Genomic DNA, 26,994 nt, shown 5'->3' with positions numbered 1-26,994 from the left:
ATTATTAATAAATCACGAGCGCAATTCATGTATCGTGTGTTTTCGAGTAAGACGGATTAACAGGCTTATATTTTCACAGTTATTACGAATCAATTTTATGGGAATTATTTTTTCCTCTCAACTTATTTTGTTTGTATAAAATTATACATTTGCGATAGATATCGTTTTATCGAAATATCAAGCGTTCACCGATTAATCGTATAAATCCGAAATTAATTTCAATATATTATAAAATACAAAATACGTTAACGGTATATACGAAAATACTGGCCAGATATATATACACATATATACATATATATACATCATTTGAAACTTTAAACATTTGCAATATTTCATTGTTAAATCATATAATACTCAGGTACTGAAATAAATTTTGTTTTTCCGTTATGCTAAAAGGTTTATTGGACGATGAGTTCAATCGGTACCATGTGTTTTTCCATTCATAAAGCAAGTACAAAGAAAGCGACATAATCTTGTCCGAACAGTTATACACATCCTATACAAATAAATACTTTTTTGGCTATCTTTAATGCGCAAGATTTCATGCTAAAATAGTATATTAATGAAATCAATACGTGGCGTATTAATAATGTTGTTGAATTAATAAAATAAATTTCAACTACAATTATGTTGTTGATTCAACACTATTTTGTTTTTCAGTGTATGAATAAGAATTATTTGTTAAACGTGCGTTGACAATTTGTTACATATAATTCTAAAAATAAACAAATTTTCGTTCTCGAATCAATCGAAATAATAACTAAATAATATGATATAGAATAAAATAAGCAGTAATTACAAGAGTGTAAATTTATTGATCGCATAACTTTCTCGTAAAAAATCTTTAGAAGAAACTCTCTTAATATCCTCATTCATTATTCGGAATAAAAATAGCGTGGTTAATTATATTGCGTAATCGTTAAGATAAAACGAGATATTTAAATAAACGCGGCGTCTATTTTTGAAATTTTATCGCGACGAAAGACGCAAGTAAGAGAAGCCCTTCTTGCATGTATAACGGCAAGCTGCCAGCCGCTTAATGCGTATGCGAGTACTTGTCGATTTGCATTTATATTTGACCGACGGCGACGTGGACGCTACGTCGAACGGCGCCGCGGAGCACGCCCGTACAAATGACCGAGCGCGTTTTTCCAATAATCGCCACGAACGGCTTTAATATATCGGCCAAGCCAGGAGTTTTACAGACGGCCGAAGGTCCGCCGAAAATAAAATCAAGCCGACAACGAAGCCGGCGAGATCAAAGTTTGCTTGAAAAATCTCGACGGCGAGACGAATTGTTCACTCGCGAAAAGGAATTTCCCTCTCCACTTTTGTGTCTTTACAATTATAAATTCGCGTATCCTGACAATTTGTAAAATAATATTTATTCATATAAATTAATTATATAAAATTTTTTGGATTTCAGTAATGAAAAATTTCTGATGAGATTCACGTGAAATTGAAATTTTTTCATTTTCAAAATATTTAAGATAATTATAAAAATTATAAAAATTATCGATTTTTAGGAGAAGTTTACTGAATGAGGCTTAAATATTGTCTGAAAAATATTTTCTTTCTAAGAGAGAAGATTTTTTTTACTTTCTCTGTTCTAGATTCGCTTTTAACATAATTCTGGCATTGGTAACGCCAACATATTTTACAAAGTGATTCACTGCGTTCATAAATCATCGCATATATTTCTGGTACGACTTTTTAATCGATTCGAGTAATAATCAGTCGATTTATATTCCGGTGCGTTTCGCACCGCGTTCACAATCGGCGAACGCTTTACGAATAAAGGAATCAAGGCGTGACTTTGTAATTGGCGAAACCCGTATGGATCGTGCGTGATATAAACAACGCACACATTCAATTTGACGATACACAATTGACTTGTAAACAGGTTATCACGCAAAGTCGACTGTTTTTAACTGGACGGAATCGAGTATGGGCGTCGGCGACGATAAACGCTGTCGTTTGTACAAATTATTATCTCTCCTCGTCGAAACGTTCACGCGCGGATTTATTTTGCGATCTAAATATAAATTCTTTTATCATTTATCCCGCTCTTCTACGGCAGCAAAGTCGCAAATACGAGTCACGCGGGGTTCCGCGTTCATTGAACGCATCGCTGTATTCTTCTCAAACGAGACTTCGAAATTTAACGTCGAGCAATTTTTCATGAAAATTTCCGACCACGTAAAAGTGTTTTGATTTCGAGAGAATATTAAAGTATCCAATTTATCTCATCCTCAAACGAAAACGCTCCCCGCGATATTTTTTTTCATTTCTTTATCCTACGGAAGATATGATTCTGAAATAAGAAGAAATTTTTTTACTTGACATAAAAACTCGGATTTTATGCTCGCCAACCCATTCGCGCACACGCTTTCCGATCTTTGAAATTCTTAACGCACCGCGCGGCAAGATGTTTTTCATCCAGCGTTCTGAAAAGATTCCTCGCAAATTGTCGGTGAAAAAGCGCGAAAAATAAATTCGCCCGAAAGCCGGCTAATTGCGTGTCTCTCGCGGTCGTCTTTTCTTTTTTTTTCTTTTTCTTTCTTTAACCTTTTACCGTGCAAAAGATATGCGTATACTGTGCGTATCGCCACGTGCATACACACGTGGGCATTCACGGGGCCAGTCGCGGTTACAACCCCCTCCCCCTTGCAGGGGGAAAGGGAGAGAGAGAGAGAGAGAGAGAGAGAGAAAAAAGAAAGAGATATTCGGGGAACGCACGAGGGAAGAGCGACGAGGGAGGGTGAGCGCGGGAGTCGGAGAGACCGAGACAGGTTCGACGAAGAGAGCGAGAGAGCGAGAGAGCGCGTGCCGCTTCGAAGCCCTATACCCGTCGGTCGAAAGAGAGCTCGGTGCTCAGTGCTACGATGGTCACCAAGCAGACAGGTCGCAGCCTCTCTCAGCCTCCTCTTCGGTCCGCACGCATTTCCTCTCGTTCGTTCGACCGTCCGGGCGTACATCTCGCTTAATCGCATTTAATTAACACGAGTCTACCCGGGAGCTTTCGCGAGTGCACTGCGCGCATACACTGTCATTGACCGTCTGCTCGCCGTAAATCATCGGAGATTTTCTTTCTTTCTCTCTTTCTCTCTCTCTCTCTCTCTCTCTCTCTCTCTCTCTCCCGGCGGAGAGAAATGCCGGGTAATTGTGTCACGGTTGATGTACGGATTTATTTTCGTTCGCGGTAGACTCGCCGTCATTTTCATCGTCGACGTCGTCGGAATCGTCGGTCTCGTCGTTCGTCTCATTTATATCGACGGTGATACGATTATCGGACTGTTTGCAGACTTGATGTACGTGAAAGAGGCCGAAACGGGTTCTCGGGATAGAAGTTTGTTTTATCAAAAGCAATCTTAGGCGAGTGATAAGATCAAAAGGATCGAAAAATGCGGTGCAATTGTGGAGAAATGTCGCGGACGGAAGAGATGCTATCGATGATCCTTGATGATTTCTCGCGCGACATGTCGCTGTAAAGAGTTCGGGAACGCGTGTGTGTTGTACTCTTCGTGAACGCCGGCTTCGGAAGGAAGGTTCGCACGTGCTTCTGCCACCAGCCCCCCACCTCTCCGTGCGAAGCACGTGGTCGCCGCCAGGAGACAGACTTCTTTACACTCGACGTAAGATTAAAGACGCGAAACGTCTATCATATTAATTGTGATTTTTACCGTCTATTCGCACATTTATTGAGAATACAGATGCAGGAAGGATCTTTTTAATAAAGATTTTTTATTTTGTGGCAACTCTGAATTTTCACCCTTTTCAGAATGGTATCTCCGCAACAATTTATTACATTTTTGAAATTGTGTAAAATACATTTGTGTGCCAAAAAAATATTAGCAGAAAAAGACATTCTTCCCCGGCATCTGTGTTCTAAAGGCAACAGTGTGAATGGCCTCGCCAGACTGCCTTGGTTAGCTGCTAGGTCAGCCGTGTAATTTCTGGGTTGTACGTAATTTAACGCAGTTGCACTTACGTCACGCGATTATACGGTTTCCGCAAATATCTGTGCACTGTGTTGTTTGTCTGCTTTGATTGTCTGTTCCATTCTTTAATGGAAAGGGAGACGATCGTAATCTTTCCTCTGTATTATGAAGGCCAAATTCTTTTACAGTTAAGATATAACAGACAATACGACTCGCTATTTTAAATATTTTGTATACGTAATACGACTCGTTAGGTTACTTTAGATTAGATATTTGTATACATATACACGAATAAAAAAATTTTTTACTCTAAATATTTTTTCCATTATTATATAAATTGTCGACAACTGATAAAATGTACAACTATGGGATAAAAAATATGAATAAATGAGAGGAACCTACTAGATTAGGAAGCAGAAAGAATGACAGATTAAACTTCTATTTTTTCAATATTCCATTATTCGCGACTTCTGTCATATTTTTACGGATATTATTGATATCCGAGGGAGGGTCATCAACCTTCTCCACCACCGAATCTTCCGGCCACTTGCGTCAACACTGATCGATTTCGAAGGCAGACATGCCTTTCACGATGCCATTCATGATAACCCTCACGCAAGCATAGAAATTTTAACCTTAGAGAATTTTGACAAATTATTGTAACTCAATTCATTACGAATAAGAATTTTTTATACGTTTATTAAAACTAACGTATATTTTAAATAAAAACAAAGACGTGATATCATTTTCGTTACAAAAACGTAATAGAATAATGTCAAAATAAAATATAGCGTTTATATTTTGAATAAAAAATGACTATTTTAACAAGCTAAATATTATTATATGGCCAATTATACATTCATATAATTATATCAGCCATAATAAAATTAAATCGCTCAGCGCCTTCGCTTACATCCGCTTTACTCCGTTTCATCTCCGGAAGCCGCGGAGAAAATTCCCGCGGCGATGAATGTCAGCGGGGCTCGAATCTTCTTGCTTTATCGCTGAGTTGTGCATAGATCGATTCGCGATGAGAAATTATATGCGATAAGGCACGCTCTCGTCTGTGAGGATATCGAGAAACGTGTGTGAGTATTCATTGCTCACGTATGCGCGCGGAGATGATACTCGTTGTACGAACAAGCCGAAGAGTGACGTGCACTCAGTTACTCTAAAGGATAGTCATCCATTTTATCAGTGGATTGCTTTGCCGGAAATATCACTCGACTGGTGATTTCTATTGTGACAAAAGACACGTAAAGATCCGACCTCGTGAATTTATAACTTTTTACTCTTCTGTCCGCAGAATTCGATTCGCAATGGCTTCCCACACAAATCGTCATATTAATATTTACTCGGAATATTTGGTGAACGGTGATCTGGTCTATGTAATAGATCCGACATCGCGCTATAATTAATTGCTCTCGATATATTTAGAGCTAAAAATGTGTGTGCGTATTTATCACGATATTATTTCTATATCGACAGTATTTTTATAATTTAGCATCAATCTAAAAATAGAAATTTAGAATTTATAATTTATAGTTTATAGTTTAATCTGATATATGTATTATGGAATTTATGAGTGCAATATAATTTAATATTATTTTTTTTTCTATGAATTATATCAACATCATCATAAATATGTAGATTTTTAAGTGCATATTTTCTTTATTCCGTTAAATGCTCGTGTTACATAAAATGAGCGATTTTAACGAAAACATACAACGGCATTGTTGCTTAATATTCCGGAATGGGTCCCTCGACGGCTCTCCTCTTAGGTCCTAATAACGGAATGATGTTTGCAAACTGGTTGTGGAAGAATGGGATGCTATTCAGCATAATTCGTCCCTTCTATTCGTGAAAAGTGGAGCACGTGCCTCCGTACATTTTTTCGACAGTCAAACGAGACAACACAATTTTTCTATAGTCATTCACAGATAGTTCAGTCACGTCACTTTTTGGCTTTTTTTTTTTTTTTTTTGTTGCTACCAATAATTCGAATTGTCTGCGTACATTACATATATGTACGTGTATATATGATAAAAATATCGGAAAATTTTTAAAAATATGATTATTTATAAAAAATGATTATTTTACAAAAATGTTTATTTTTCGAAAAATTCTTAGAAACTTTTCACTGCGAAAATTCGTTCGGAACAGACGAGAATGCTTGGTGTTACAAAGCACCAACAAACGCGATGATTCGTGTTCCATTGTGCGCGAGAAGGACGCGAAGGTCAAAGAAACGCGCTTTTATTAATCGACGCGATCTTTGTCTCCATGCGACCACCGCGAAGAGACGACAGCTGTCATCAAGGCGATAGATTATGCGCGCAGAAGGAGAGAGATAGAAAGAGAAAAAACTCTGCGCATCGCGCAGAGATTATATGTTCGATCGACTATGTACGCGGCGCAATTTGCCAATTTTATGCACACTTCGCGAATAATGATCGAAAGTAGAACACGTGACCGCGGCGCGGCATTGTTCGCGGCGTGACAATGGAATCGGATGTTTTGTTAGGGATAATAGAGCGCGTGGCCTACACGCTAATGAAAGGGTTGCACCTTTGAATACATCGAATGCATATATACGCGCGTATCTAGGGCTCAGCGGTGCTCATATCGGGTGTATCCCGAGTCGATATAAACGAGGATTTCGAGCCTGCTTTACAATCGATATACCTGCGTTCGACTTATCTATCGACAGTTTTATTTTACTTTATTTTATTTTATTTCATTTCATTTTATACCACACACGTTGCAGTATCTCACCGCACGATAATATCGACGAAATTAATGTTTCATGTCACGCGGAAAGAGTTTCAAGTTTCCTATATACTTAATACGCGACGCTCCTAATCTATTTTCTTTATTTTTTTTTTTTTTATCATTACCTTATGAGGCATAAAAAAAATTATCTCTATTATGCATATCAGCCCTGTTGCGCATGCAAAGTGTAGCGATGCATGAAGGATTATCTTTACTATGCATATAAACGTCGATTACCCGGCGACGGGGTGCATGCAGCTCCCCGTGTGGTTCCTGTTTTGCAACAAGAAATATTCAAGACTATACGCGGACTGTGTATACATCACGGTTAACGTAATGCATATCAATGTCGAATGAGCACCGTCGCCCTATAGGACGCGCGCAGAGCGTGTCTGTTATAACACCCTCCGAGGCCAATGTCAGAGTTCGTATGTGTACTTTAAAATGCTATAGAACAATAGGACGGGGGTGGGGGGGGAGGAAGGGGGAGCTCTTTCTTTCTCTCTCTCTCTGATGTCCAGGCGCGTTTACAGCGAGAGTGCTACTGCACATTTGCAAGTCTCGATTATGCCGGGTATACGCTATACATGCGAATGGCGACATGTACGATAGTGGCAATGTGCGTGCGCGTACAATGTCGAATAGAAGAAACCAAAAGTGCGATTACCATTGAAGAGCACAAGCGCTGAAAACCTCTCCCGCGCAACAGTTATCTCTCTCGCTATTGCTCATTGTCGCCGCAACGTGTTGTAGGTCGAAGACGCATTCGCGTGTATTGAAAGCGAACATTGGAGGCGAGAAGGTCTAGTTGAATCGTTCTCCTGACCGGGTTAAATGTTGAAAGTGAAATCTTTATCTTATCTCCGAACGTCGAATATCGCGATGAAAACTGAATTTCCATCAGAGACTCTGCGCTCTCTCGGATATATTTATTATGATATAAAAATGCACGCGAAAGAAAGTTGTTCTCCCCGAAATACGCGTTTCAAGAAAGAGGTATTTTAATAAGAATGCAGATATTATGTCTGCGTTCCGTTTCATCTATCAAGAGAGTTTTTTGTTAGCTCTCGCGAGTACAGACGGTGGCGAATGATATTTTATCGCAGATATTATTTATTCGCATCTACCGTCGCGTATATTCCGCACGTTCCACATTTAGAAACCCGTCTGCGAAACTAGTAAATGACTTCCGTTGCCGTGTAAACGTCCGTGCCATAACAGTGCATTTTATTTTATCTTATCCAATTTGATGTCGGAGATCAACGTTTAATAAAATTATTAAAATAATTTAGCACATATATACAAAATATCCCGCTGAATTCTCAAAAACAAAATATCTATAATCCGAAAAACAAAAAATCCGGAATCCAATACGTTTATACCAAGTAAACATTCGCATAAAAATTTAAGGGAATCGGAATAAAAGCTCTCTTGTACGAAAATTGCTCTTAACATTTTTGTGGATCGTAAAAGCCAATCGTGTTACAAGAAAAGGTACTGTTTGCGTATAAGATTTCCGTACTCCAATAAATCTGGCCTGAAGAAACGGTTACAAGGAGAAAGTAGTAGGTGTGACCCGCAAATATTTGCCCGACAAGGGAAAAAGGGTGAATAAATACACAGGAAAAAAGGATGAATCTGATGTTCAGTATTTTCCAACAAATGTAAGACAAATTAGCAAACACGAGAAATATCGCAACGAGAATTATCGGTTTTTCATAAGATATTTATACACACGATATACACCGCGCCTCATTTTTAGTATTATAATCTTAATAAAATTCTGAAAACAATAGATTGCAGAATTAAATTAATTATATTGAATTTTGCTTATATTGTAGAAAAGGGCACGAGCATCATACGCAATTCTCTGTATGTCGCAGTTTCGCAATAATATATATTATTTATTATTAATATTATAATTAATATTATTATTATTATTATTGTTAATTATTAATATTACATTAATTATTAATATTATCATATTATTGTTATTAATATTATAATTAGCCTTCTTTATGTTATAATATTTCAAAGCAGCATCTTTAATATTTAAATTATTTTTATCTATTTTTTTTTATTTTAACTGAATTCACACGTATCGTATTATTTAGATATAAAGTATTCCTTGCAACAAAACAGACCTCGCAGCCAACGCAAATAGACGTTCTCTTTTCTAGCCCGGGACTAGTTTCGAATTAACGTCATGGTACTCGAGACAGGCTTCTTGATAACTCGCGATTCAATTCCGAGCGGTTGTTTCGTATCTATGATCAGTCGGCGTGAGACCTAAATTTATTTTTAAACGTCCCTGCAGACCGTCACGATCAAACTAAAACCTTTGGACATCGATGAAATTCCAAGTGATTCGGTTCTATTAGTCTGCTCTCCGCGCCATTAAATCGACTAGTTTAACTACTCTGATTATCTCAGTTTGAAACATAAGCATGTCTTACGTTGATAAAAAAAAAAAAAAAACTTTGAGACGTGCCGCTTAAAGTCTTTGCAATGTCACGACGTTTCTTCATCTATTTATAAATGCAGATATAGGTATATGGAAAAATATGTGAAAATTATATATTCTTTTAAACAATGTGTAACATATATATCTTAATATCTGTTTTTATAATGACCGAGCCTTCTACTCGCTTTGAGCATGGTTATCCAATTTCACACGAGAATAACGTAATTGGAATTTGAACAGCTCAGAGTTCTACATATCGTCTATCCGTTTGGACATGTAAAGTCACGAGACATCGGAATGGGATACCGATCCGTAAAGAGAGAGAGAGAAAGAGACGAAGGGTCGACAGGTCAGAAACGTCGGGTCTTTTGTACACGTGGATCGTAGAAATGCAGCGAGAGGAAAGAGGAGCGCCTTTCCTCACTCTTGCATTGACAGAGAAATTACGTCGCGTTACATCGTGTATTACATGCACGGTAAGCGATATACTTCAAAGTATCGCCCCGGCGGAATGCGAAAAGAGCATGAGGATGTGCTACCGCAGGACACGGCGTAATTGGAATAAATTCTACAAGACTTTATTGGAACATTATTGCAGGAGCGTTATTATTAAAATATAATCTATCGCGAGTTTTCGTATTTTTGATATAACATAAAAACAGGATTTAAACAATAAATTCTAGAAACCCGATCGCGTTAGAAGGCGAATGAGGAAATGTCACGATGAAGCGTTATCGTGCAAAATCGGAACGGGCTACCGATGAAATACGAGCTGCGCATCCTTCGCACCGACTCGATTCCGATATCCGTCGCGTATCGTGAAATAGCGTTCGCACTGTTACGTCTGGCGCGTACCTCTATAAGTCTTCAAACGCGCGATTAGTTATCAGCAGTGATCACCGAGGCACGAGGGAGAAAGAGAAAAAGAGAGAGAGAGAGAGAGAGAACCTGATCGAACCGGGTTTATTCATGGATCACCACGTGGACGAATAATTCTTTCTGTCGTATCTGGTGTGTCCACCTCGTCTTTCTCTCCTCGCTCTCACACGTCTTCCACGTGTTTTCTTTCGTTGTAAAACCAGTTGCGCAAGCAGATCAACATGTAACAGGGTTGAGTTAAATATTGCCGGTGATTGGTTGTGAGAGTAGGAAACGAGGATGCATCCCGAGAGACAAACACTGAGAGAGAGAGAGAGAGAGAGGGGGGGAGGGGGAGGAGGGAAGATAAAGAAGAGATACGCATATTAATCGAATAATTGCCGACGAGGCGTCGTCGCGAGTTACGACTGTTTAGAAGCAACTATTAAATGCAACGCGTGCATGGCACGTGGCATTGTTGATTTATTCTTGACGTAGGTTTCGAAAGTGCCACCTGAGATTCCTTTTTAAAGAGAAGCAAAACAATTGTCTTTACACTATTAGATTTGTTCGAGAACGCTGATAGAGAAGATTTCATACAAATGATCCTCGAAAAAATATGAGAAAAAAATATATATTTAAATAAAAATATATAATATATAAATCTTTTTAGTTTTAACTTTCAATTAGCATTAGTGTCAATAAATCTTATGTAAACTTTATGTAATTTCTGTAATCTAAAATTTGTAATATTTTCTTACGCAAAACTCTAATACTAAAATTGCTTAAAAAAATATTATTTGACAGTGTCATTTAAATTAGGGAAAGGATTATATTATTGTGATCGTTGAGCCATTTATTTTGAAGTAACGCTCGTGCTGTGTCAACCTCGACCCCTTAATGATCCTTATAACTGAATGACGAGGAGAAATAGAAGGAAGGAAAAGGGAGAGGCCTGAGAACATGGAAGAGAGGCGAGGAGAGAGTTCACCCTGTAATACTGGAGATCGTGACTTACATCGAGTTCTGGTCATTATCCACGAAGTTCAAGCCCAAATGCATCGTGCATCCCGGGGATTACGAGGTAAATGCACCTTAAGCGTCGAATCTACCTTCGCGTCGATTCATATTTCCACGAGAATTTATTACCGGAGCGAAGAAGACGAGATGCCTCTTCTTTCTCTACTTTAGCATCTCTCGGCGTTAAAGCGAGATTCGCTTCTCTCTCTCTCTCTCTCTCTCTCTCTTTCGACGTTTTTCTCGGCAAGATTCATGCTTCGTTCGATTGTAAATACTTCAACGATTTTAATTGTCAGTGTCGATGTCAATAAATCAATGTCGATTACAATGAAAATAAAGATTAACGCGCGTTTATCGGAGCGGCCGTTAAAAGGCCAGCTGAGACCAAGTGTTCGCGCTCGAGTTTACCTCATAAAAAAACCTTACAAAAAAGTATCGAACGTGCATAAGTTACCTTAAGTAGTGCAAGTCATCTTTTCGCGCAAGCCCTTCGAGGTGATGTCGCGTGCGCGATAAGCGTTTATTTCGGAAGAAGAGGAAGAGACGGCGATGAAATATAACGGACAAATTGGGCCGGTTGCCTTAGACGGCCGTAGTTGGATATACGGTATTCATAGCCACTTGACCCGAATGCACGCGAGAAGGACGGTACACGGAGTAACCTAATAAAATGTAAAATACGGGATGTAAGTCGTATTTCACAGTCCTCGCGTGCAACTTTTGCTCGGGTTTGCCGAATGCACATATTTGCCAGCTGTCTCTGGCTCCTACCTGCTTCCCTGCGTGACGGAAACGAAAATTGTCGCTGCGAGAATCACGCTCCAAACGACTCGCGCGAATGCAAATTCGCCAGAAATGTTGTATGTACATAAAGCGTCATCGCTTCCTAGTTCTATTTTATTTTTTTTTTTTTTTTTTTTTTTCGACCGGATCAACCGAACTAGAATCGTTTTCAGCTGTGAACGTGAAAAAAATGAAAAAAATTCTCTCTGTCACGTTGTCGCGTGATAAAAGAGACTAAAGCGAGAACGCGATAAAAAGAAATTGATGGGAAGAGAGAATACGCGCTTCCCTTCACTTGTTTTAATTGTCTACGAAACTATGCGTCATTGTTACAAATTTTTTAAATGATAAGCGATATATTGGCATTTTAATAATGCTAGTGCATTTTAAAAAGCACAGCAAACTTTGATAAATGTATAAACATTTGAATTTGTATAAATAATTATCTGCAAAAAATATAATATTTAAAGTGAGGATTAATTTCGATAAAGACACTGGATAATAAAGAATTAAAGAGATTCGTAGAGGCAGCTTTAAACTTTGTCGATTGTGCGAGCGTCGTCAGATTAATTGCCACATAAAAATATCGAATCGCCGAAAATCAACGATAAAGAATGAAAAATAATATAATTTTATGGAAACGGTAATAATACAATGTTGCGAGAAACTGGAAGCTCGCGAGTTGAGATTAAACTTTCTAATGAATGAACCGTAGTCTTGGCTGAGTAATGTAACGCGCCGCGTATAATTAATGGTACGAGTTTAAAGACAACTTTGCGCGATTAAGCAACGCGATACATACTTGCTATTCGCGTGAAGAATGGCAGAGTGTCACGACCGAATTTCCAGGACTCTCATTGAGAGTCCGGGGAGCCTTTGAATTTCAACCCAAACGGAAATAAAGCCGTTTCTCAAGATCTTTTATGAAATTCTTTCAAGTGCCGAACATTAAACGTCTTTGCTTTGAAGTTTTATTTATTTTCTAAAACACTAAGCACGTCTACGACGAACAAAAGAGTCGGTCTCGTTTACCGAAATTCCACAAAGTATTTTACTTCAACGAACGAATACTTTTAGGAGCGACATATTCGAGGATGAGACTGAGTGGTCTAGGTAACGAATGATATATCTGATACTCATTTCATTGCCTCGTGTTTTCGAACAAAGCAGGAACGCTTACGTTAATGAAATCCGTTCGTGGAAGATCCCCTCGTAAAAGCTGGAGAAGAACGCTTAGAGGTAAAAAAAAGTGCTGACGAAATTAAAAAAGCTGCTACTCCCGGATCTCTTGACGTTCGCTCGACGTATAATGCCTCCGTTTAAATATTTCCGTAAGCGTTTAGTTATTTAACTTTATAATTAAGACCAATAAAATAAATTTTCTCTCAAATGTTCATTCAATTTTATTATGAGAATATTTTTTCTAATCAAAAAATTGTTTGTCATTGGAAGATTAAAAATTCAGTAAAGAATCAAGTAAAATGCAGTACAAAAGAATTAATCCGGAAAGTATGAAAATAATGTATTTGGAGATACGTAAATGGAATGAGAAATGTTGACATGGCAGAATTTAAACGTATGTTACGCAATTCCGTTGAAATTGCGTAGCGTGTAAAGTGTAAATTAATTACGAGCGATTTAAGCATCGCGAGTACACAAAGTTCGATAACGTGATAAGAAACGTCGAAAATCTCGTGAACAAAACGTTTTATATCCCACTGATTTATGCTACTCGTGCGACACATAATAGGCTCTATGAACGTCGTGTGCGAATTAATCACGTCTGATGTTTACATTTGTAAGTGATACGAGCTTGCTCGCTCGATTTGTCACGCGTGTAAGCTGGCAATCACCGCTCTTATCCTTCGTTAAAAAAATCGCGACTCGCGCAGAGAATTTAATTATCCGGGATTATTAAATTCCCTACAGTTAGGAATTAATTACGTCAAGTTGATAAAACTCGACGACTTTCGCATTCCGAAGAATTTCCGCAGAGGGCTTTAAAAAATAAACAAAAAAAGAAATCCCTTCGTCAACTATATCTATCTTTCGCCGTGTGTATATCGCGTCATTATTTCGCCGTCTCGTTCCCGACATAGTGATAAAATTCTAATAGCGTAGTTTATATAGCTCGATTCTGTATACATTTCCTCTCGTTTGCGCTCTGCAGTCTGCCTCCTCCTCCCTCCTATTTATTTCTCCTCCGGAGAGAGAGCTTCCCGTCTTATCGCAAAAATCAGTAATTAAGTTACGTTTCCCTCGGTACCCTTACTGAACCTTGCGATGAAACGATTTCGAAACGGCAGCGGCCAACCCCTCTTTTAGCTCGCGGCAGGGCCGTTCTTCGCGACGAAGAACGAAGAGCGCAAGAGGGGAAGAGTGGGAGGGAGGGGAGAAGCGCATCTCTTATTAAATCTCGGCGGGGAATTATTATTAAACTACGCGCACTATCCGTCGTAGGATCGTTCGAGGCGCACGTTTCAGAGGTTTACTCGCGATCGTAAACGTTGTCGATCATGTGTTTCGCACGACTAGCTTCCCGTCAAGTAGTATGAGTTTCACGCGCGCGGGTTAGGTTTTATTAATTTCCGGATTATAGCTCCCGTAAATTCTCCCTGTACAAACGCAATTTCAAATTAATCAATATCCAACACAATTTCCTCGATGCCGGGACTAAACGCGAACCGAGTGTCAAATTATAGATTCAGAAACGCGGGCGCGAGCCTCTCTCTCTCTCTGTCTCTCGCCCTGTGCTTTTACTGCCGTTCAATTAGCCAGGACAGGGATGGCGACGCAAAAAGGGCCGTTTTAGTCTCGTTATCTTTGGTCCTGCATTTAACAAAGAAAAAGAGCGGTCAAAGCAGAATTTATAGTACGAAGCGTTTTAACGACGTTTTTACGCCGCTCCGCTTTGGAAAGATAAATTGCGAAGCCGATGCTCGCGATGCTCCTGTGTTCGGTTTTATCGATATTCCGATATTCTATGGAAAATATTACTATCCCAAAATCTGTAATAACGAAAATATACTATAACGTAACCGTCATTATTCGCACAAACAAGTCTCGCGTTTTCTGCGAAATTCAATTGCGCCATATTAAGCACATTTTCCGGAGGGGGGGAGGGCGGGGAGGGAATACAAAGGAGCAATAACCTATCGTTCTTTCTTTCTCATTCTCGTTCGTTTCTTTATCTCGATGATACGGAAGTTAGTGCGACACACCGCACAGTTCGAACTATCTGCAAACTCTATTCCGGCAGAATCGTCCTCGTGGAATTCCCTAGCGTATCTCGAGATATTGATTTTGCGACACGATTTGCCGGGGATGTCCACAGCGCCGCACACGCTCGGGAAATAAATCCGCGGAGACGCCTAGGAGGCGAAAGGAAGGAAACGTGAGAAATCGCATTTGGTGAGTTCTACGGAACTTATCTGTCATTTTGTCGATTATGAAAAATCGGCCGGCTTATCCGTTACGAATAATCGAAAAAAGAGATAGCGCGAAGGGAAAAGCGATGAAAAAAAAAAAATATATATATATATACGCGACAAAGAGAAATATGTAGATTAATCGGAAATTCGACGACGAGGCATGAAAAGGAAATCACCTTAAGCTACTGCTTATTGATTTTCGTTATCTAACTTGCCGTTTGATGCCAATCGAGGCAAGTTATTTATTCGTCAGACGAGATTTTACGATTTTCTTTGTAACTTGTGAAAACGTATCAAAAGTTCCCCGGAGAAAGTTTGTACTCTTTGTACAACTGTCTTTTGTCTTTCTATTTATAATTAAGGGAGCATCTAACAAATTTAAAACAACTCGAGAATAATTTTCTTTGGCTCGCCTTCTCTCTTCTCTCTCGTAGATGCGTACGTGTGTCTTCTTAACTCGACGCAAGACACCCTTGAACGACGGTTTGCTGACGGCGTGCAAAATTTGGTTCAGGCAAAACCAGTTCGTCGTAAATCACGAAAGGCGTGAACACCATGACGGTCGATATAATTCACGCGATCGCGCGATATCGGAAAATCTTTGAGAGCACCATCGGGTATCTAATGTCGTCTTAAATATAAAATAAATAAACATTGAAAGAGCTATGCCGCCGGCAGGGCGCCCGAGAGATCCGATCTTAATGGAGAAAGCGATCGACGATGATTTAGATAAGGTCATTTTACGGCAGTCTGAATTAATGACCGCGTGACGTTCGGCTTTATACATATGTATATACTTTTCGTTTTTAAGTTCACTCAAGCGTGTTGCATTCCCGCCAACTAATCCCCGTCGTTGCATAATACATATATCCATATATGGAACTTAATTATAATAATTAAATTAAAATTAATAATTACATTATAATTAAATTACATTATGGAACTGAATTAAATTAATTGTGAGTGATTCAGTTTAATCCGTGCGCGTTGATTAATTATCGTAATCTGCAAAAAATTGCAAGAAAAAAGATCAATAAAAATATGACACTCGAGTTTAATAAAAAGAAACGGGGCAATTTTAGGGTGAGTTACTCCCTTTTTCCAGGGAGCGAGCCACTTTGAGAAGGGCTGCGAAGGAAATGCGCGGTATTAAAGTCGACGTCCATATTGATGAAGGTCCTGGAACAATAACGGACCGATCGTTAAATCCGAACGAGAGTAATAAAGCGATCGGCTGATTCGCGTAAAACTCGAGCGCTATCGCGCGTTTATTTCCACATCTTTTTTATGAATATTAATCTCAACATCGCGTCGATCATTATCGAACGATTATCGAGACGCATAAAATAATGCAAATAATGATTTCAATCATTAAAATTACGCAACATTGTGATTCCGTATCGCTCGCGTTTCCGCGTATTTGATGTGCCGGCGCCTCCAAGTCCCCGGCATCTCTTTGTTATTCGATCCAATGAGCTTGATGCGATAATCTAGACGACAGCTTTCAGAAGTAGCTTCTCTCAAGCCGACCGGCTATTGCCTAAATAACTCGCGTCCAAGTCGGTAAGATAATACGAATGATTGACGGTTTACTGTCGGGCCCCCCCAAAAGGGACAGCTAATGTTTCTATAGTCAGCAGACTGGAAGAGAAAGGGCGAGAAAGCGTATTATCAGCGAGAAGAAAGTTACATGATAAAAATATCACCACGTATGAAACGAACTTTCTCGTCAGAGGGGAGAAAAAAAGAAATTACCCGCCAAACACTGTCGTCGATTATAAAAAAAAAAGTTTCCAAAAGTTAGGATAAACTAGGGTATGATGGCCATAGGCTGTAAATTTTTTTTCAATAATCGCTACATAGTGCGCTTTTTTAGTCATTATCAAAGATAATCGATATTTACAGTAGTTTATCTGCATACATTGTTCGAAATAACGATATTGTGAATCTTATATCATATTTTTACTTTTAACTACCTGTCAAGTTTTTCACGTGCCCACTAAAAACTGTTATAACGTCGAATAAATTACAGTTAAGCTCGTAATCGACGTTAGACATATTATAAAGATATGTAAATTGTTTTATGACTTATAATTTTTATTTTTGTTTTCACAATTTTTTTATAAATATTATGGCCATCTTTCCGTCACTATGGTCATCTTTTCCTTAAAAATTGGGTAAGATGGCCAATCCTTATGTTGTACTATTTTGATAATCTAAAATTGCTATTAAATATTTTCTTTTTAATTCCGATAATATAACATAATTTAAGCTTCAGTGAAGATAATATGCCAAGCACTATTAAAAAATAACAAAAATAAAGGTATATTTTTAAAATTTTTAAAAACTATGGCCATCTTATCCGAGTTTACCCTAAAATAAAAAACAAATATGAAAGCGGAGGAAACATTTGCGCAAACGCTTATTAAAAAGAGTCAATTCTGTTACTCAACTCGTTTGTTTGCGTTTTATTGCAGGTAACAACGATACCGGACGAGGGCGAGGATAATTTCAAAATGCCCAGGGCTTCCGTGGTACACATGGCATCGACGGCGACGAGACCGCAGCACATGTCACAGGTATCTACATATCGTTATTTTTTAAATTAATTGTCATTAAATTTGTTAAAATAGTAATAATACGATTATATTGGTGAGATTTAAAATCGGGTATATCGAGTGAATATTCCTTTGAGATTTGTACGGCGATGACACAAGAATGGCAACAAATGCCCTGTCGAGTAAACGCGACTTCGACGTCTAATCTAATCCTCGCGGCTCGAATGGCCGTCGAATTTACGACGACCATGAGTTTATTTCTACTCGAATATCCTCCAGCGATTTGTGTTCTCCGCTATCTCGCGTGTATCCGCAGGACATAATTCTTAAATAATCCAGCGCGATAAATCTTTTTCTCCTCGGTAAAGGAGACCATATTGATATGCAAACACCGAAGATAGCACTGAGCGTAATTGAGTGGTCCGGTTTAAAATGGGTATCGAGCACGGAAGGTCGGCAAGAGACGGAGGCTTTCGGTAGGGAAAAGACCGCCGTCGTACACCCACATATATACTTGCTGCGCACTCAACACGGTACCAGGCCGACCATCCTCGTAATCGTGTAAGCGGCTCGTGTGGACGACTTTTAAAGCTCGTTTTTTTTTTCCGTCTCCCTTTCTCACTCGCCTTCCTTCACCCATGGTCGGCTAATAGTTTTAAGCTAATGGCCCCGCTGGCTAACTTCGACCCGATGCACATCCTCCCGCGCTTGCGGAACCACCACCCTAGGTATTCGCACGGCTCGATGCAAACGAGCTTTTAACGTCGCAGCCGCGCGAGAGGAAGAGAAACGCGCAGAAGAAGTAGCGAAAGAAATGTGCCGAAAAATCATATCGCCAGATGCGAAATTTCTTAGAGAGAGAGAGATACGCTGCTACCCGCGTAGAAATTTTCCAAGATTTTCCCAGATATAGCATAGATTCCAAATTTGCTTCAAATAAACATAGCGTATTACGATGCCGGTTAAATATTTTTATTTTTATTCAATATATATATGGATTTTCAACCTAGAAATGGATGGGGAAAATTCGCATCTTTTTTTAACAGAGATTAAGTAAAATTGGCATACTTTTATAAAATTGGATACTAAGAAATCTCATTTTTATATCAGCTATTTTTATTGAATTTTTTCAAGAGCTGATATAAAAATAAAAGTATATTAGTTTTTTTATTGCTACGAGACGCATCGGCTTTTCTCGCATTTAAATTTTCGACTAGATATGAAACCCGCAAAAAACGGCTATTCATCATAAAATAAAAAATGTTAATATCTTCTTAATTTTTTTTTTAATATGGAAAGATACGGAATATTTAACTTTTTAATTTTACAACTCCAGTTGATTAATTCAGAGGTTCAACAAAAATTAAATACCTCAATCAATCAATGTTAATTAAACTTTTGTAAATTTATCTAAATAAAATGTCTTAAATATTCTGCTTATTAATTATAATAAAATTTAGAGGGGCAAATGAGATTTGGGTTTTCCGCTTTAGAAACACGTACCTAAAACGTTTCACTTTTGATTCGAATCTTTACCGGAATCCATGATTCTTTTGAAAAATCTAACTAGATTACAATTAATAATCCTACAAGCTTTTTTCTATTAAGCGAATATTCTCGTCGCGCGTGATGATTGTACGTTTTTTTTTTCTTCAGTTCGTTAAGATTCCTCACTCGGCTCATTAATAGAAACATTTGCCTTGTCTCGTGGATGATGCAAATACCGTGGCTCTCGTATATACAGATAAATGCCGTTCGTATACTCAGCGTCTCTCGTGAACCCGTAATTAATATTCCAAATTCTCCGCCACCGCTCTAAAACAAACGGGAAACTTATCGGCGCTCATTACCGTTGGCCAACGTTTTCCTGAATGCGCCATTCATCGTGCGGCGCGTCTCGATAATTAGTCGAAGAAAGCGACTCGGGCACTCGTAAACTTATGTCCATTATCCGCCATTTGCCGCTCGCGCACGTCGTGTTATACGAATAATTAAGACCGACAGCATCCGACGTGTTCTCCGACAGTTTCGCTCCAGCCTACGACGACTCGCAGGCGATCGATCGCGGTGCTTAAAATAAAAATTACTAAAGAAATATTGTTATAAGGAAAGATTAATAACACAACAAAGTTGCGGGAAGTGTAAAGTTTACTTTCAATTGTAATCGCGTCTTATCTCGGGAATACTATGGCTTTGTGTATCATTTTGATAGCATTAAACAAACAGCGAAAACGCGAGTCGTAAATTCTCTCCCTCGTCTCCCTCGTCTCCCCTTCCGAAGCTAAGCGTAATCTTTATAATTGTGTTCCAATTAATCGGAAAGAAACGCGCGGGATTACATTTAATGATTGCGTTATAATTTTCACATGATTAGCAGACCTACAAGAAGGAAAAAAGAATCAGAAAAGGTTTAATTGCAAAGTGAGACGCTTGAGGCAACCCACATTATTGTCGGAAGAGATAACGATATCGTGCGTCTCTCTGGCGAGACGATAGAAAGGTTACACGACACGTCTAATCATGAACCGTTCTACGCTCGCTTATAATGGCGAACGAGATAATTGAAAGTGCATGCAAATTTATGTGGGATCGGCGCTTGAAATTCCTTATCGAACATGCATTTGCTGAGAATATGAGTCAGCAGATCATCGCGCCATTTCGACACTTTTGTCGCCTATTCGCCGTTAAGTTTTGATAACGTTTATATTGAAAAAGTTAGAGTTTAATACAAAATATCGCAAAATTTTTATAACGGATATCTCGCGAGTAACGCGCGTCTTTATAGGTCAGCGTGCATTTATGAAACGAGATAAACGATACTAAATCGTTCAACATTCACTTGAACCAGTAGAGATAATTAATATTATATATCACGTAATAGAGATCCACTTTACGAATGGATTTAACACATGAAAAAAGATTCATGCAAACAGAAAAAAGTAAGTGTCAAATCAAAACTGACATACTTGTACGCGTTTATTGTTTCGCAACATATATACGCAACAATTTATAATCTTCTTAGAAAAAAATCTTAAATTTCGATTAATAATATAGTCTTACGTCTTACGATATTAGTCTCATTTCAATACTATAACTGTCATCTCAAGAATACAATAATTATTTTGATTCTAAAAAAATTATTCTCAAATAAAAAGAATATATTTTTCTTGAACTATATAAAATGTCTTCATTCAAATAAATTTTCTTTTATTAACGCAATATAATTTTATTTCAAAATTTCCATTTTGAAACTAAAGATATTGTTAAGAAATATTCTTTCTTTTCTGTGTGTGTTGGAATTGATTTTATTTTTGAATTTTGTATTTTTTAACAAATTTGTATCTGCTTAAAAGACGAGATAAAGTATCGTTGAATTAAGCGAAACAAAAACTTGTAAAACAGTATTGTTATCATTTTTATCGCTATAAAAAGATACTGATTTCATATTCGAATGTATTTCTCGAATTTTCGCATCTTTCCGCGTGATTTCATTCCTCTGTACGAAATTATACCGTTGTTTACTCAGGAAAACGATACGCAGAACATACAAGAGACAACGCGCGTTCACCATTGTCGTGCGAAGGATGCATATAGCGGCACTTTGAAATAGCTTTTGTGCATGTGTACGTATGTATACATACATAAGCACGGGCCACGCGAAATGTTTAGTATTCCTCGCGAGGGGCCAAGCCCAGCTTTCAATTTGCGGTTAGCAATTTGTTTGCTGGTTGTGCCCCGTGGCAGTGCGAATTCGCACGATGCGAGTTCCAGATATACATATATATCACCGGAGCATCGTAAAGCACGGTGGATAAATTTATACCTAGCATCGTTGTTTTCCGCAATTCAGAACTCTCTAACATGTTTCATGATTATTGCATGTTTTAGTAGATAGAATAGGAAGTCAGTCAAGACATAGAAAAAAATTGATAGAGAAATAAAATCGATAGAAAGAAACTGAGAATGAGATCTTATTTATTTATTGATTTTTAATTTTCTGTGAATTTAAGTAAAAAATCGAGAGAGAAAAGAAGGAATTTTAACATTGAAAATGTGCGAATACAACACGGACAGAAATATTATGCAGTGGCGTTGGTTGTGGGAGTTACATCAATTGCTTTCGACGCCATGAAACTTTATGATCTTTATAAAGCGGTATACGCGGTTACAGAGAATCAAATAAAAGACATACACGCGTGTAAATTTCACATAACCGGGCGACGTAAGCAAAGTTGACGCATAAGCCGCGTGCTTGCATAAATTCTTTAGCATCGGCGAATAAAAAGAGGCGAATAATTATTCACGCCCGAGTTCATCAAAGCCCGTTTATCTCGACAGGTACTGGCGACTCTGGCACTATCTATGGGAACTCTTTCCTCCGGTTTGGCCAAAGGTTACACCTCGCCAGCGTTGGACTCGATTTTGGATAATCAACGGCCGCATCTTTATCAATCGTCCAACAATGACACGTGGTAAGAATTTTCGTAAAATTATTTTTCACAAGATATAAATTTTTTTAATGATAATAATAAAATTAATTATATATATATATATATAGTCGATAAAAATGTATCGTGTCAAGTTTCGGATTTTAATTCGAAATATCGACAAACGTGACCAATTAAGTTCGCTGGCTGCGATAGCTTACGCTCCTGATGGCTAATTCCGGGATGCGCCTATTGCGAGAACAACACGCAAGCTCATTCTCTCTCTCTCTCTCTCTCTCTCTCTCTTTCTCTCTCTATTTGGAAGCTGTTCGCAAATAATACTCGACATCCGAGACGCCGCGACCAAGAGCGATTACGTTTGCACTTGACATTTTCCGATACTCCAACAACAACAGTCAATAATATCGAGGGTGTCTCCTCCTGGATTACGCCATTGATGGCGACGATTAATTCAATAATATATGTATATATATATATATATATATATATATATATATATATATATTATCGCGCTATTGTAATCACACTTCCGATTTGTCGCAGGTCGGCTTTCTCAGTTACGCAACAGGAAGCTTCGTGGGTCGCGTCGCTGTCAATGCTGGGCGCGTGGTTCGGCGCTATGATAGGTGATTGGATAATGCGGCGAGGTCGACGTTTGGCCCTACGTGCTACATCTCTGCCCTTGGCGGCGGCCTGGATTTTGACAGGCGTCGCGCCATGCGTGGAATTGGTATATGTCACCAGTTTTATCGGCGGTCTTTGCTGCTCGGTCATCACCATGGTAGCTCAGGTGAAAGAAAAGAAAAATAAGATCGATCCGATCGATTCTGAAAACTTCGACCAAACCAACGTATCGTACGACGAGCGTGTTTCTTTCACGACAGGTATACATATCGGAAATCTCGATGCCAGGCATCCGCGGCTGTTTGTCGGCGATGTTGAAGGTGCTGGGTCACGTCGGTGTCCTGCTGTCGTACATAGCCGGTACATATCTGAATTGGCGGCAAAGCGCGTTACTGGTGGCCGTCGCGCCTTCGATGCTCTTTTTGGGGACCCTCTTTATACCCGAGACACCGTCGTACCTCGTGCTGAACGGCAAAGACGACGAGGCCGCGCACAGTTTGCAGTGGCTGCGCGGGGAGCATGTCGACATACGACACGAGCTGCAGGTGATTTCGAATCTCGAATAGAGAGGGACGCGAATAAATATATCAGCGAATCAAGATAGATGCCACTTATTCTTAATCATTATTCTGACGATTAAATGTACGTCTGCAGGTCATAAAAACGAACATTCTGGCCTCGAGAGTAAAGCAGTACGAGCTGAGTTTCAAGAACAGCGTGTTTACACCGAGATTGTACAAACCAATCGCTATCACGTGCGGCCTCATGTTCTTCCAGCGATTCTCCGGCGCGAATGCGTTTAATTACTACGCGGTACTCATCTTTCGTCAGACTCTGGGTGGGATGAATCCTCACGGAGCGACCATAGCGATCGGATTTGTACAGCTACTGGCCGCTTTATTGTCAGGTATTTTATCATACATTGAGATAATACTCTTTCTCAAAACTTACATTTCTTCAATTATATCAGAAAGGTTATAATGCATTTCGTGCATTAAATAAATTATAATTATAAATATGTAGAGAGTGAGATGAAATTATAGTTTCTACCTAACCTTTGTCAAAAATATTGTTTGCATTTTAAATTATATCGTTCGCAGGATTTTTGATCGACATCGTCGGTAGGCTACCGCTTCTGATAGCCAGCACTGTTTTCATGTCCCTCGCACTCGCCGGTTTCGGCAGCTATGCGTATTATGTGTCGAAAACGCCAACTCTGGGAAATGTGGACTCGGCCGTGGTCGGCCAACACGACTGGATACCGCTGCTCTGCGTGCTCGTATTTACGACCGCCCTTGCCCTGGGCATATCGCCAATTTCTTGGCTATTGATTGGCGAACTATTTCCTTTGGAGTACCGTGGTCTCGGCTCCAGCATTAGCACGAGTTTTAGCTACTTTTGCGCGTTTTTCGGAATCAAGCTCTTCATGGACTTTCAGCAGGTAAGCGTTCACATTATTCGATATCAGAAGACAAGTTGAATTGGTATAAACTAAGTTTTAGATTACGAATGTATAAGGTTTGAAAAGCTCTGTAAGAACGAAATATAGATGTTCCCTCTCATATATGTGTATTTAAGTTTAAAGATTTTTTTTATTTACATTCACTTCTAATATCAATAAAGCCTTATTAATTGATAATAAATTTCTGTTATCTATATTATTCTTCCATTAATAACTAAAATTAAGAGAAAAAAATCTCGAAAATAAATCGCAAATTTGTTTTAGAGTCTCGGTCTACATGGAGCCTTTTGGTTTTACGCCGGCGTAGCGATCTGCGGATTGTGCTTCGTGGTCTGCTGCGTGCCCGAGACGAAGGGTAAACAGCTGGACGAGATGAATCCGGATTACGCGCAAGCACGGTAGTATAAGGCCTCGCTAACGGGGGGCCTCTCGAATCTGGAGAAGGCGAACAAGCCTTTACCGGGAGGTGCTTATCCGAACGAGCACGATCCGCGCGATCTATACCGCAGCGATCCGCCAATCGCGACTGCCGCCGGCATCTCGATGCCGTCCGCGCGAGCCGCACATCGCAAGCTGTCGGATTACTGCGGCATCTTCGCCGAGAAGACCAACAGAATCGGCAGGAACGTGGGCAGTTTTATACAATCGCGCGGATTGTTACCGATCCGTCGTTCGGTGGACGAGACGGCAGCGCGTCGCGACGCTTCCGGAATCAACGGCGACGTCATCAGAAACGACCCTCTGATCCCTCGAACCGATGAGGTTCGCGAAACGAGGGAGGACCGTCGACGAGAAATGCGGTTGCGTGATGATAATACGCGCGATTACGAGCGAAACATCAGCGCGTCGAAGAAACACGTGGCGTATTCCAATAGCACTTATCCGCGGGACGCGCGAACCAGCGCGAGTTACGTCCATCGTGCCAACGAGACGGAACCCCGGCGCTCCAGGAGGCGCGAGTATGCGGAGGCGGATTATGACGCAACCTACGAGGTCTGGAGGAGAAGCATGGCGGCGAGGGAGGGTTCGAGCGTCTCGAAGCCGATTCTGAGAAACGGCATCGATCACGGCGGAGACGAGAGACCGTATTACTCGACCCTACCGCGACGCAGCAGGACCATCAACTTTCAAGATCGAGCGAGCGACTCCCCGGAAGGACGGCAACGCACGTATCCTAAGAGTCTGCAGGATCTAACGGATTTGGAGCTCGACGACATCACGTATTCCCCATCCTCTCGCGGAGGTCGTCGGGACAGACTCGATGACGCGTACCGTCGACGAATTCGGGATCGTCGACAGGAGGACGAGATCGCCTTCGACGACGATTATCTTAGACTCTGCCGGAACCTGTCGAGATTGGACGGGTATCCGCGAGGAGGCAGGTACGAACCGGGCCAGGTGCATTACGAGAGAGAATGCAGGACTTTCGGCAAGGATACGGTCGCCTTCATCTACTACAAGACGTGTTACTTATGATCGAAAAAGAAACGTGATACAAACGAGCGATCGAGAGCTCTCTCATCGATAGACCGTCCAACGATACGCACGGTTTACGATCTCACGCGAAATCCCAAACGGTCGGTCAAACCTTTCGTTTCAGATGCATTTGACGAGTGGCGGATACGTTTTCCAATCGATAAATTAGGCTGGATTTTTGTCGAATGGAATAAGTTAGCAAATCTATCGGCAGTAAATAGAACGTATTACAAAAATTCCCTTCCTCAAATTCATATCTTCTTGACGATAACATATCTGTAAATTAATATAAAACAGATACTCGTAGAGAACAAGAAAAAAAAAACAAGATTCGTACGCAGAGAGAGAGAGAGAGAGAGAGAAAAATGATCGAGTAACCGACTCACAAATTGCCTTCGTGTCTGGCTTTAATAATTAAATCATTTCTCGACTGATAATAAAGTTATATCATCGAGCTTTATATAAATATACGAGTATATATACATCGTTGCTCCTGCATAACTTCTCTCAAAAAAAAGCGTGATATCTCTTTAGAAAACATCATAATAACACAGAGAGTTAGATTAATCTTTGATTTTCTACGCAGTATAAATTGTTGCTTCAGAATCTCTTACTTGGCATATTCTATCTCCTCGAAATATTCTTAAACACTTTTAAATGGCAATTTAAAAAAATCATATTTAAAAACGGTACCAAAAAATGCTTGTGTATACTAGCGTTAGATTGACCACATAAAATTGCAACGCATACTTTATATTATTTCTCAGAGGTATCATAATTTTTCCATCGGTAAATTATATGATTCGATAAGTTTCCGATAAATATTCGAAGTTCAAGTCAAGAAGCAACATTTTCACACTCTTCACGAAAGCACGGTAGAGAGCATCTTTCGCGAAGAAAAATATGTGCATACAACATATATTGTACATAACGCGCGTAAATGACATTAACAAAGTCCTTAGATTATAGGATCGATAGACTGCTCGTAGACTGCCAAGCTAATCTTTCTGCAAAGTAATCGATATGTAATGAGTTTACAATGATTTCCGCTACTACGTTTTCAGGCTATTAATGGCGCTCGCACATATATAACACATATAAATCCTTTCGAGAAAATGAGTCTCGAAAGAAAAGAAAATTATTAACGCTGAAGA

General features: G+C 39.4%; 2 protein-coding genes across 4 annotated transcripts in view; one reads left to right on the top strand and one right to left on the bottom strand.

Moving 5' to 3' along the window:
• LOC140664796 (facilitated trehalose transporter Tret1) overlaps positions 1-24,778 on the top strand; it is a 63,786-nt gene extending 39,008 nt beyond the window's left edge. For 2 of the 3 annotated variants that reach the window (XM_072890274.1, XM_072890273.1), the window contains exons 4-10: positions 17,750-17,851; positions 22,169-22,302; positions 22,822-23,068; positions 23,163-23,447; positions 23,557-23,809; positions 24,003-24,343; positions 24,629-24,778. In XM_072890274.1, coding sequence (XP_072746375.1) covers positions 17,750-17,851; positions 22,169-22,302; positions 22,822-23,068; positions 23,163-23,447; positions 23,557-23,809; positions 24,003-24,343; positions 24,629-24,766 — 1,500 coding nt within the window. In that variant the 3' untranslated portion in view covers positions 24,767-24,778. Of the gene's footprint in view, positions 1-3,158; positions 3,639-17,749; positions 17,852-22,168; positions 22,303-22,821; positions 23,069-23,162; positions 23,448-23,556; positions 23,810-24,002; positions 24,344-24,628 lie in introns of those variants that run through there. The other variant, XM_072890275.1, reaches the window with a different exon arrangement.
• Positions 1-26,994, bottom strand: part of LOC140664803 (mediator of RNA polymerase II transcription subunit 20-like) — an 83,887-nt gene that overhangs the window by 51,858 nt on the left and 5,035 nt on the right. The window lies entirely within an intron of this gene.

This window comes from Anoplolepis gracilipes, chromosome 4, assembly GCF_047496725.1.
Source record: "Anoplolepis gracilipes chromosome 4, ASM4749672v1, whole genome shotgun sequence".
Classification (NCBI taxonomy): Eukaryota; Metazoa; Arthropoda; class Insecta; order Hymenoptera; family Formicidae; genus Anoplolepis; species Anoplolepis gracilipes.
This window is presented reverse-complemented; position numbering and strand designations above follow the sequence as displayed.